The sequence below is a fragment of the Callithrix jacchus genome, chromosome 7 (genome assembly GCF_049354715.1).
Source record: "Callithrix jacchus isolate 240 chromosome 7, calJac240_pri, whole genome shotgun sequence".
Classification (NCBI taxonomy): Eukaryota; Metazoa; Chordata; class Mammalia; order Primates; family Cebidae; genus Callithrix; species Callithrix jacchus.
In genome coordinates, this window is record NC_133508.1 from 127,250,833 (window position 1) to 127,262,953 (window position 12,121).

Consider the following 12,121-nt stretch of genomic DNA (forward strand, 5'->3'; position numbering starts at 1 on the left):
GCCACAGAGCCTCTTTAAAGCCTTCTGTTTCCCATCTATCACATGAGAATAGTATCTCATCGGGGTTGCTGTGAAGACTAAAAGTATGTGTGAAGTATTTGGAAGAGGACCTATGTAAGTATTAGTTGCTATTATTGTGATACAGACTTACCGTGTGCTCAAACAGTTGCTAATTCTTAACTATAATAAGTAGGATAGTAAGTGCTCTGAAATTTTTTGTTGAATAGAACTTCCTAGAAGCTGTTTCTCTGTAGATATGTCTAGAGTAGCCTCCGATTCCTTTTCCATCGTATTTCTTCATTCTGAACCCAATGTGAAATCAGTTATAGTCCTTTGCTGCCTCCGTTCTGTTTGTTTTTTTGTGGAAATGGGGAAGCTGATGGGCTGCTGGTTTTTTGTTTTGTTTTGTTTTGACATTGCAGATGATCAGAGTTATTTTTCATTATTTATCATTGGTAGACTTTTTTTGTATAATTTTTTTTAAACCAGAACATTTATTACATGACAAATCATTGAAATTCCAAGATGCACTGGGTGCTGCAACAGCTGCCCTCTTGGGTTTAGGTGTTGTTCCTTCACGGAATCCACGCCTGAATCTGCAGTATACAATTTTTAGGTGTCTCCCTGGACCAGTCCCAGTGGTATTTCGTCTTTTAGCCGTGGCACTCCAGCTACACTTTCTCTTATGCTTGGCGGGGTAGCCACATTTGCCACAGGTTGACTTCTGAAGGTGGCAGGACTTCGAGGCACAGTGGCAGCACAATGTGTGCGTCTTATTGCCCCGCTTTCCAAATGATGATGTTCCCTTCGTCATCTCGCTTCTACAGTTGAGACCAGAGATGGTAGACTTCTTACTAATTTTATCCAGGCTACAGTCTGAATTCTGTGTGTCCCCACCCCACCCTCCATTTTATATGTTGAAATCCTAACCCCTGAAGTGATGGGATTAGGAGGTGGTGCATTTGGGAGGCAATTAGGTCATGATGGCAGAGTCTTCATGAATGGGATTAATGGCCTTAAAAAAGGAGGCCTGAGAGAGACCCTCATTCCTTTCCCTATATGAAGACACAGCAATAAGTCACCCTCTATGAACCAAAGAGAAGGCACACAAACAGACGTGGAATCTGCTGGTGCCTTGATCTTGGACTTCCTAGCCACCTCCCAACTGTAAGAAATAAAAATTTTTTTTTTTTTTTTGAGACAGAGCCTCACTCTGTCACCCAGGCTGAAGTGCAGTGGCAAGATCTTGGGTAACTGCAACCTCCACCTCTCGGGTTTAAGTGGCTCTCCTGCTTCAGTCTCCCAAGGGATTACAGGTGCCTGCCACCACTCCTAGCTAATTTTTGTATTTCTAGTAGAGATGGTCTTTCACCATTTTGGCCAGGCTGTTCTCTAACTCCTGACCTCAGGTGATCTGCCAGCCTCAGTCTCCCAAAGTGCTGGGATTACAGGCATAAACTACCATGCCTAGTCAATTTCTGTTGTTTATAAGCTACCCAGCTTATGGTATTTTGTTATAATAGCTTGAATATACTAAAACAATCCTTTAAGTTTTAAGAATTATTTTTCTGATCATCAAAGTAATGTGTGCTCAATATAAAAACAATTCAAATGTACAGAACTTGACAACAGAAAGTGAAAGGCCCTAGTAATCCCACATCCAGAGATAATCACTATTAACGGCTTGTTATATATGCTTCCAGATTTCTTCTGAAGCATACATTTAATAACATGTGTATCTTAATGCAACCTCCCCAAAATGGAATCATACTATTCATATTGTTCTGCAGCCTGCTTTTATTTTCACTTATAGATTTTCAACATCCTTTCATGTAGGTACAAATAGATCTAGCTTATTTTTGTTAATGGCTGCTTAAGGTTTCCTTCTACAGATCTAGCAAAATTTGCTTCAACAGTTTCCTACTGGAACTTCATTATTTGATTTTTACACTATTACATGTTCTCACTATTACAAATGCTGTGATAAAGACACTTGTAATATACATATTTTTGTACATGTGTAATTATTTGTGACATAATTTTTGCACAGATATGCTTAAAGTACAAACTCCTAGACATGGAATTACCTGTTCAAAGAGAACACACCTATTTATCAAGAATTTCCAAATTGTCCTCCAAAGGGATTTGTCCAATTTCCTCTTACATTTAAAGTGTGAGAGGATGTCTATTTCTCCACAATTTGACTGTTTTCTGAGTATCACTTCTTTTCTCAATTTATACCAATCTTGAAATCATGTTTTTCAAATCTAGTATCACAATTTAAAACCCAGGGAAGATCAAAAGAGCCAAGTACAGAAGACTTTATTATTATTTTTTACAAACAGTAAAACATTCCAAATTCATTATACTGGTGGGCTGTTTTCAATCAAAATATCAGTTCACTAGTTGTTAAGTTGTAAAAGACCGCTCATCTATCAGATCAGCAAACCTGACACTTACCACACACTCCTTGCCCACATATCTCCTTGGCAGTGTGTGCAACAGGAGAGGCTGCTGGCAAGGAGGGACGGGGAAGAAAAGTGAGAGCAAGAGAAGGGCCGAGGGCTCAGAATCTGGTGTCATCTTGTAAAGGGCCTTGGGCATTCCCCTGAGTGTATTATGGATCTCTCTGTTCATGTTCCTGTTTGGGCTGATCTTCAAGTCTAATGCCTGATGGCCAAGTGCTCACTATCCAAGGGTCAGTTCTATCACCTCCTCTCTGAATCCTTTCCTGAAACCCTAGACAATCATTCTCTTTAATATCTCACTATTTCTGAACCAACATCTTCCTGAGTACCCATAAGATTCTGTGCAGCACTCTTATTAAGAACATTTAGATGGGGCGTAAATGTTGATTGAACATTTGCTGACATGGAGAGATCTTGGCAGAAGACAGATGAGACTTTCCGTGGTTTACAGAAACACATGGATTCAGATAAAAGAAGATACTGAAGCACAGGATTGAATCACATATTTTGTTAGAACCAAATAATTCCAAACATTCCGCCTTAATTTATTTCTTGGCCCCTGCCTCTTCCCACCCAGACACACACAAAGACTGCCAACGAGCCTTGATCCTACAACAACAGCGCCTATAGGGCTACGAAACTCTCTTAGCAGAGAACAATCTTTTCATCTGCCTGTTTCAGATATATGACATTTTTAATTAAAAGAATGGGAAGGGGCGGAGTCAGATAAAAACACGCACCGACTTTCCAGTACAGCTTCAATAGCAGACAGAACACTTGAAGCTGGAAACTATCCATGCCAAGAAATAGTTGTGTGTGCCCTAAAGTTCAGGTAAGTATTCTTAGAGTTGGAGCGCTTAAGTGACTTTTTTTAACGGAATTAAACCCCCAACCCCCGCGCCAAGTCTTATTATCAGAGTTTTAGTCGACCGGACAGACTCCCTCGCCCAGGACGGGTGAAGGTCCCTAACGTTGCCTCGCACCTGACTGGCAATAGCGCCTGCCCGGAACCCTACTCAGGTGGGCGCTAGAGAGAGCATTTCAGCGATGGCGTTGTAGGCGGCTGTTCTTTCCCTCCCAAGCACCTGCTCCGCATCTAGCAGTTGCTCGCCTCCACTCCCCAACCCCGGGCCACCTCCCTAGGCACACAGACCCCATCCGGTCAGCAAGCCAGCTGGGCTGAGGAAGCGCCCAGACCTCCGCCGGGCTGAGGAAGCGCCCAGACCTCCGCCGGGCGCTGCAGGGCGACCGGAGAAAGCGCTTGCAATCACATGGAAGCCCGGGCCCGCCCCATTGGCTGCGGCCGGGCCAGTCGCGGCGCTCGCCGGCTGCGGTTGGTCCCAGAGCTGCAGCGCCTGCACGGGCCCGGAGTCCATGTTACGCTTTGTCTAATTCCCCTCGTTACAGAGTCATGTGCTGCTGCTCCCGTCGCCGCCGCTGCCGCTGCCGCTGCCGCCGCCCGTGGTGCCCCGGCTCCTCCGCCGCGCTTCGAGGTGGCAGCCGCAGGCGGGGCCGCGGGAGCAGGGTCCAGGGCGCAGCGCGCCTTCGCCGCCCCGGCGCGTCCGGGTGCAGCCGCCGCCCGCCGCGGGTGATGCCGCCACCTCCGGCCTCAGCATAAGCCGTGGCTCGGCGGCCGAGCTGCCTCGCAAGGTTGGTGCGCATCTCTCCGGGCAGGGGCCGGGGGCTGCGAGGGAGGGCGACGCGCAGGTGGAGCCGAAGGGCGCAACCTGGCGCAGGCGCCGCGGCCCGAACTGAGGCTGAGGCCGGGAACTCATTCAGGGACGTCCAGGGGTCCGGAGGAGGTGGCGGCGAGCGGAGTGGGCTCCCGTTTGCAGCCGCCAGGGCCTGGGAGATTGTTCCGCTTTCTGCTGTCTTAGCGGTGGCCGGCTCTGCGCTAGGGGAGTGCGGCCGCCTGGCTCCTGGACCCCTTGCGCGCGCTCCCTTTTCTCGCCTCCCTCCGCCCAATCGGAAAGGCGGGGAGAGCCGGTTTCGGCTCCGCGGGTTCCTCCCGGAGGTAGGTGTTTGGTGTCTGGCCTTGCTGGCCCGGTGTCCATAAGGTGAACCTTGAACTTCTCCAGAATCGCCTCCCCTCCACTTCCTTCCTGTGGCGGGTGGGCTGCCCTGGGAGCCCGGCGGGCGGGGGCGGGGAGATGAAGCCCCGCGCCCCGCCCCCCGCGCCTGTGGGAGGGAGCTGGGGGCCCGCAGGTGCACCCAGCCGGCCGCGGGCCATCTCCGGGTTGGGTACTGGTATAATCCGCTTCTAGCTTGTTTGGAGGCGTGGGCTCTTGGGAACTGGACTTCTGCTCAAATCCTGTCCAGGGGCTTGGAAAGGAGGAGAATTGGGGGTGGGTTGCCCGGAGGACCAGCACCTCCGGTTACTGGAGGGTTGATAGGACCTTCCCCTTTCCGTCCCTCTTTACTGGGGGATATTCTTTGCAGATAAATGAGATTTTTTGATTTCTTAAAAAGCCAGCCGCAGCGAAGAAGAACTGCTGCAGGTCGAGGGGAAGAGAGGTAGGTCCCTGCTGGAGAGGGAGAGGTGGGCTGTGAGGTCCCAGGAGCGCGCAGTTGGGGGTGTATGTGGCTGAAAGTGTAGAGGTAGCGCATTGTGAGAAAGAGCCAGAGGAGAGGGAGAGCGCACTCAGGAGGAAGGGGGAGAAATAGGGAATAGATCCTGGGGAGTCCTAGCGGAATGTAGGACCCAGCTGGAGCCTCTTGGACTTATATTTGGCTCCGCGTTGCTTCGCAGATTTCCTGCTCTTGGATCTTGAAAAATATTTTTTTGTTGGACAAAGAAAGCTGTGAGGACATATTTTGGAAGAGAGATAGGACTAAAGAGCTGACTTCTGGAAACTTTCCTTGGCAGCTTTAATAGTAAAATTCCGTTCAGGCAGCGTTTATTGAGCACCTATTACGTGGTCTGTACTGGACTTTGGAAGAGTCTGGACAGGCAGGGAATTCCCGTTTGCAGTAATGGTGAGGGCTGTCTACCTTATAAACAACCAAGGAGCCCGTCCGAGTGCCAAGAATGACAGTGATTCAGACCTTCCTCGTCAAAGCATCTGGAGCCTCTCTGCCTCTTACAGACCTGTGGGAAGAACCTTGTACCGTATCCCGTAAAGGGAGTCTTCAAACAGCATTTATTTTTACAGTCCAAAAATAGTGACCACACACCTACTGTCAGCTAGGTCAGGGTTCTTGCTTCATCTTGACACCAACTAACTAAATTCCTGTTAAAATCCAAGTGCAAGATAGGGAAAAATCTGAGATGAAAATTAGGTGGTTAAAACAGGAGTTACAGAAAGTTGATTTGGGGGCGTTTGGTGTCTAGGTTATTTATGGAGCCCCTCATAAAATGATTAGGCAATCGATGGAGCCAGGGAGAAATTCCAGAATCTTGAATTGGCACAGTTTATTTATATATCTGAACACTTTGTCATAGATTTGTCTCATTTTTATTGAGGGTGTATGTGTGTGTGTTGATTAAAACCTAACAGATTAGAAGGTTGGAGAGGAAACTGTCCTTAGATGACCCAGCCTTCCATTACCATGTGGAGTAGCAGATGATGCAACAGTTAAAGTATTGAGCCATGTTCATATCATTTTCTCACTGCTGTGTTTTCCAGCATTTAAAAAACGTGGTCAAAACTTGGCCTTTTTTTTCTCTCAAAATCGCTAAAGTTTAATGGAAAAAAAAAAAGAGAAAAACTAGGCCCCCTCTTCCTTATTTTTTATGCAGAGTTCTAAAAATTAATTTTTAAAAATTCTGATGTGTTTGTCTTCTCCAAATAGTTAAGTTGTTTTGGTAGCTATAGTTTGGAAATTAGACTCGATTCTGTTTTCAGTACTGTAGACAAAATAGCTATTAAAAACAAAAGTCAAAAGTTTGTCAAAACTTTATAATCATGATTATATGTTCTTGAAGTGGTGGCTTGTAAGGGATTTCACTTACTTTTAATTGCAGCTGGTGTTTGACATTCTAAGAAACACCAGTTAATATTTGTTGAGTGTCAGCAGGAAGCAGAGAACTGGAGTGAGTGCTATCAGATCTTAACAAGGCAGAAGAGGATTCTCGTAGTAATCACAGAGAGCAGGTAAGACAGGACCACATGAGGATGCTGACAGAAGCAGCCAGTTACAGTTGTCTAAAATCCAGGGTGTGTGGAACCAGATGAAAGTGTACGGAGTATGTTGAGGGAGTCCTGGAAATCTGAATTGACTTTTGACAGTGGTCAGGGTAGTGGAACAGAAAATATGAGTTAAAAAGGAGGGTAGAGGGAACCTAGTTAGTGAAAAACTTAACCACAATCAGTGGTGTTAATCATTTGCCTCAAGACCAGTGGCTCTCAGCAATAGGTAATTTTGCTTCTCAACAGACATTGAGAAATACCTGGAGACATTTTTGGTTATCATATCGAGGGTGCAGGTACTGCTGTCACCTAGTGGGTAGAGGACAGGAATGCTATATAAGCATCCTACTGTGCACAGGACATCAACCCCCTTCCTCATAAACAGAGAATGTTCCTGTCCTAAGTGGCGATAGTGGTAAGGTTGAGAAACCGTGCCCTTAGATCTCAGAAGGTCTTAAAGGGAGAAGATGCTTGACATGGGAGGAATAATAACACTGAGCTTAGGAAACCCATCAAGGAGACTTCTGTGCTCAGGCCTGATGTGATTAGGGTTTGGGCAAATCCTAGTTGAAAGAAAGGGGCAGTTTGGAGGGAGATCATAGCAGATGAACTATGCACAGTATGATAGTGGAGTAAGTTGGGAATCATAGAATCAGAATTGGCATTTTAGAGGGGTCTTGTCCAATTTATTTATTTTAGTAAATTCTTAACCATTGCTAGGTAACCTTTGTTTAAATAACACCAGGAACGGTGAACAACTTCTCCTGAAGATAGGTTATTACATCTTTGGACTGTTTGTTGTATTACTACTTGAGCTGAAGACTGTCTCCTTGATTTTTTTTTTCCACTGATTTCATTATTTTGGAGCTGCTGTGCTCTTTGAATGCACAAAGACAGTATGATGTCGCCTTACCCCCAGTTAACTTTCCTAATGCAAACTAGTCCCAATTCTTTTCACAGCCTTTTATTGGGATGCAGTTTCTAGATGTCTTCTCAGTTTGTCAGCATCTCACATGAAGAGTCTGGAATTGAATATGTAATTGAGATATGATCTGGCCAACAGAGACAGCTGTTTGCTGAGACCTAGTGAAAATGTCTGTTTACTGCACCTTAAGCTTACAACTGCCTTTGGTGTTTTTTAGGCAGTGCTGAGCACAGACTTCTTCATTAGATAATCATGTTTTGGATAGTCAAACCCCCTTGACATTTGCTCTGTGAGCTGCTGCATTTTGTATTTTTTGAGCAGATTTTTTTGGAGAAGTTTTTGTTGTTCCTTTTTAATGTTAGCCTACTTATTTTGATTCTGTCTTCTAGCCTTTGACATTTTTGAATTTATGTCTTCTAATTATATTAGAGAGGAATGGAGGATGACTTTATTGAAAACCTTGTAGTCAGTTAGTTCTATGTGAAACTCAGTGGTTTGGGGCACTGCTGGTCCTTTTGAGAGCTGGAATTACTGAGTGATGGAGGTGAGATCTAGGGCTAATTAGCCCTTAGTTTGGGGGCTTCTGAGAAATCTAAATGCCAAGCCACATGGCATTTAGCTCTTGAAATGTTTGCACCTGAGGTACCGTTTTGAAGTTGTTTGAGTCTGTTCCAAGCTTCTGAAATCTGGATTCCTTCCTCTGGGTCTTTGTAGTTCTGTTTGCTTATCTGGAAGAGAGTTTTTAATGTTTTGTGCAAATCTGAAGCTTGCAGGATTAGAGTTGCTTTTGAAATTTGTGAGGAGGTAGGATAACCGGCAACATCAACTATGGACTTGGTTCCCACTCAGCTAAGCTTTGTTTCCTTTTTTGCTAATATGCCTTAAATACTTAGTGACAGCCTTATATTTAGGGAAGGAGAGAGGACAAACCTTTTTCTCGGAGCTGGGCTTCAACTTGTCATTGATGTAAGTTCATACTTGACTTTTACAGTCTTTACTGCAAAGACGTTAGGAAATTACCATTCCCAGATGTCTCCTGAAGCAGGCAGATAGAAATCCCAGGTAACTTAGTGCCAGGTTCTCCAGATACTCTAGATCTATCCAGTGAACTAGATTTAATAAATTACTTGATTTGGGTGGTAGCTGTCTTACAGTGTTGAAGGAGTGCTAGAGGAAAGTTTCAGATCTCATAGCCAGTGTGTGTGACCTCTTTGTGATGAATGTCCATTGTGTCCCAGTCCTTTGTTAGTGCGTTGCCTGTCCAGGTGGTGCAGTCTACTTGGTCTCCCTTCTCTACCAGTCCACATGTGAAACCTCTTTGTATCTTCTGGAGGTGAAGGATATTCCTATGAAAAGAAGAGATGTCTTCTGAATAGTTGAGATTTCTTGAGGGGAAAATTATTGCTGTCCTTTTTATCTTCAAAGGCTGTGTCAAAGTTGAAGTCTCCTTAGAATTAAGGATGTAGTTGTGTCATTTTGAGTAGAAAGATAGAGTATTAAAGCTGGAAGGGATCAACCCTTGAATTTTATAGTTGAGCATATCCAGGCACAGGGAGGTGATGTGTAAGTTTACACATGTAGTGACAGAGTAGGCATTAGAATCTGTCTTCCTTAAAGACCACAATAAAGGCTAAGGATCAGGATTTTTTCTCTGCTTAGAGGTGTGTAAACAGTGGGGTCCCTGGGGTCTTATTTATATAATTGATCTAAAAGAAGGAGCACACGGTGGAATTCTAGGTTTGCAGATGACAGTAAGCTTTTCTGGATTATGAAATGTCTAACCACTGGGGATTTGCTTCAGGAAAACCACACTAGGATGTATTAGTCATCAGAAGATTTGCAGGTGAGTTTCTTGTGGGCAAATAGGAGGTTGGGTATTAAGGGGAACTTATAGAATTTCCATAGGATGGTGTTTTGTTGAATAAACTAAGGGAGGGGCTCTGAAAATACCTTCACATTGTTGTTCCAACTTGCTATTACAGGAAAACAAACACATGAAATACTAGGCTTCATAAGAAAGATTTTTGGGCTGGGTGTGGTGGCTCATGCCTGCAATACCAGCACTCTGGGAGGCTGAGGTGGGTGGATCACCTAAGATCAGGAGTTAGAGACCAGCCTGGCCAACATGGTAAAACCCCATCTCTACTAAAAATTAAAAAAAAAAAAATAGCCAGGTGTGGTGGTGGTGCCCTGTAATCCTAGCTACTCGGGAAGCTAAGCAGTGAGCTGAGATCACACCATTGCACTCCAGCCTGGGTAACAGCAAGACTCTGTCTCCCCCCCCAAAAAAATATATATATACGTATATATATGTGTATATATATATGTATATGTGTATATATATATATATATAATGTTTGGACATTGCTGCTACAATGTAAACTTCATGAGGGTAAGGTCCTTGCTCATCTGCTTTTCTGATAAAAATATTAGGATTTCTAATATCTGGAAAAAGTCATCTGAGAGGAGATGGTATGGAGGCCTATGAAACCGTGAGGATAGGGCCATAGGTGGCCTTGATAGTTCACTTTATTCTAATAAGCCTGCGTGTGCTGTTTTAATTGCCTCCTGTCTTCATGCTCCAGTACTCTGTCAGTGCTGTGAAGGTGGGGCTTTATCTCTCTTGTTCTCTCCTGATTTTCTAGTGCCTTGCACATGGCAGGCCCTCTATTAGTATTTGTCATCCAGAGGAATGAATGAAGAGGTATACCTTAAAGCTTTTCAAGACATACTCAGAATGAATGCAAAGAAATTTGATTTTTCTCAACCCTGGCTGGCATCAAAATCAATCTGGGGAACATTTTAAAAATACATATAACCAAACCCTTCCGCATGCCTATTGAATCAGAATCCCGGATATGGAGTTTAGTTTTGAGAAGAGCTCTCCCTACCTCCAGGTAATTCTACTGTGCAGCTCAGTCAGTTGTACACTGAGTAGTTATACAGCTTAGTAGTTGTACACAAAGGCTGGGTACTGACTGAAGACACCTTCAAATGGTTTTGAAACATTTGTGGCCAGCAAGCCCATAATTGGTTATTAAGACAGAAGAGGAGCTTTAAGGATATGTCAGTCTTCTTGGAAGGTAATGGTGACCCAAACAGCACATGGTCCACAACATGACCATTGGTGCCTCCATGAGATAGAGCACCCTGGGCTGGATGGTATGATGGGACCAACTCCCAGTCCATTCTTGAGCAGTCATTTCCAGAGTGGGTCCCTGAGGACAGTTTCACCAGCCTATGAGAAAATGAGAAGAATAAAGACAATGCAACAAGCTTCCTGTTTCAACTTTAGTGCTAAGTTTATTTAAGAGTCTGGTTTTTTTGTTTTGATTTGTTTAATCTTGGGTTGTCCTTCCTACTGGAGGATTGGTTTGTTTTTTCATTTTATGAAAGGATGATGATGGGTTTTGGTGTCATTTCTAGATCTAGTTTTAAGCTGGCGATTTTATGATAGTCTTTCTTTAGAAATTTTAGTGGCCTGTGAAGTCAGAAGTCTGGGAACTACCACCACTCATCGGAGGTTTTCAAGATGTCTATATCTATCCCTTGACACCTGCTATTGGGGAATGCTCATAAATATGGTGTTAGGTTCCATTACAGGCATTTTTTCTTTTAAAACATTTTTTTCTTTCCTCTCATGCTTGCTGGTAATAGGAACATTGCCAGAGAAAGCCTCACTTCCCCAGGAACACATAAATTCTGTTGCTACATCTTACCGTCAATAGGTAGCCAGCACGGCAATGAGTTCTACAGAACAAGGATAAAGGATGTACAAGAAAACACCTTTTTCTGATGGTCATTGGCTACCAGAAAGCTGCCTCTCAAAATATCTCAAAAAAAAAAACAAAACCCTGCCTTTCAAAATCTGCTATGGAGACAGGACAGAACTCTTCAGACTGGTTATTAAATGCCATCCGTCAAAATTCTTTTCACTGATTGCTTACAACCCAATTTTAAGAAATATTAGAAAATTAAAATTCTTGGAAAAATCATCCCCATGATGCCTGCAATGGCACTCTACTGAAAAGGCTTTTAAAATTAGTTTATTCTCAGATATGGCTAGTTTTTTGTTTTTGTTTTTAACTTAGCTCGTTAAGAAGTATTTGGACAATGTATAGAACACCTAAAGTTATTAATAATAGCTATCAGGCACTTAATGATTGTTCAAACCTATGCCCTGGAATTTATATGCATTCTCATGTGATCCTCAAAACAATTCTGAGTGAAAGGTAGACTTATTTCCATTCTACAGATGAGGTCATAAGACTGGAGAGGTTATGTAATTTGCAACAACGTCACATAGAGGTGGAATTTGAAACCAGACTCGTTTTATATCAGACTTTTGTATTTTAAATCAGATTTTAAATATTTTATAAAATATACCTATTATCTACTGTACCCTTTCTCATTTCTGTACGTTTTTGTATTTATTTTATAATACCTGTAATACCTATTGATATTTCTGCTACATGAAAAAGAGCATCAGGTTTTAGGCTTTAAAGGCATCTGATAACTCCTGTAGTTGATGCTGCGTGTTTGAAGAGTGGAGCTGTAGTGACACCCCAGCATGTAGCCTTCCAGGTCAGTGCTCTTGT

The 12,121-nt window shown here is 43.7% G+C and overlaps 2 protein-coding genes across 6 annotated transcripts in view; one reads left to right on the forward strand and one right to left on the reverse strand.

Moving 5' to 3' along the window:
• Positions 1-442: 442 nt before the first annotated feature.
• Positions 443-1,029, reverse strand: LOC108592426 (large ribosomal subunit protein eL37-like). The gene has a single exon (XM_035252683.3). It carries the CDS (start codon positions 812-814, stop codon positions 443-445), a length of 372 nt encoding a protein of 123 aa, XP_035108574.3. The 5' UTR covers positions 815-1,029.
• Positions 1,030-3,854: 2,825 nt separating this feature from the next.
• LRRC8D (leucine rich repeat containing 8 VRAC subunit D) overlaps positions 3,855-12,121 on the forward strand; it is a 121,159-nt gene continuing 112,892 nt past the window's right edge. For 3 of the 5 annotated variants that reach the window (XM_035252089.3, XM_078332391.1, XM_054236507.2), the window contains exon 1: positions 3,855-4,118. The gene's annotated coding sequence lies outside the window, so the exon portion shown is untranslated. Of the gene's footprint in view, positions 4,483-4,735; positions 4,983-12,121 lie in introns of those variants that run through there. The other 2 variants (XM_078332392.1, XM_078332393.1) reach the window with 2 other exon arrangements.

Coding starts and splice junctions, on each gene's coding strand:
- LOC108592426 (XM_035252683.3), bottom strand. CDS start 814: ATGACGAAGGGAACATCATCATTTGGAAAGCGGGGCAATAAGACGCAC.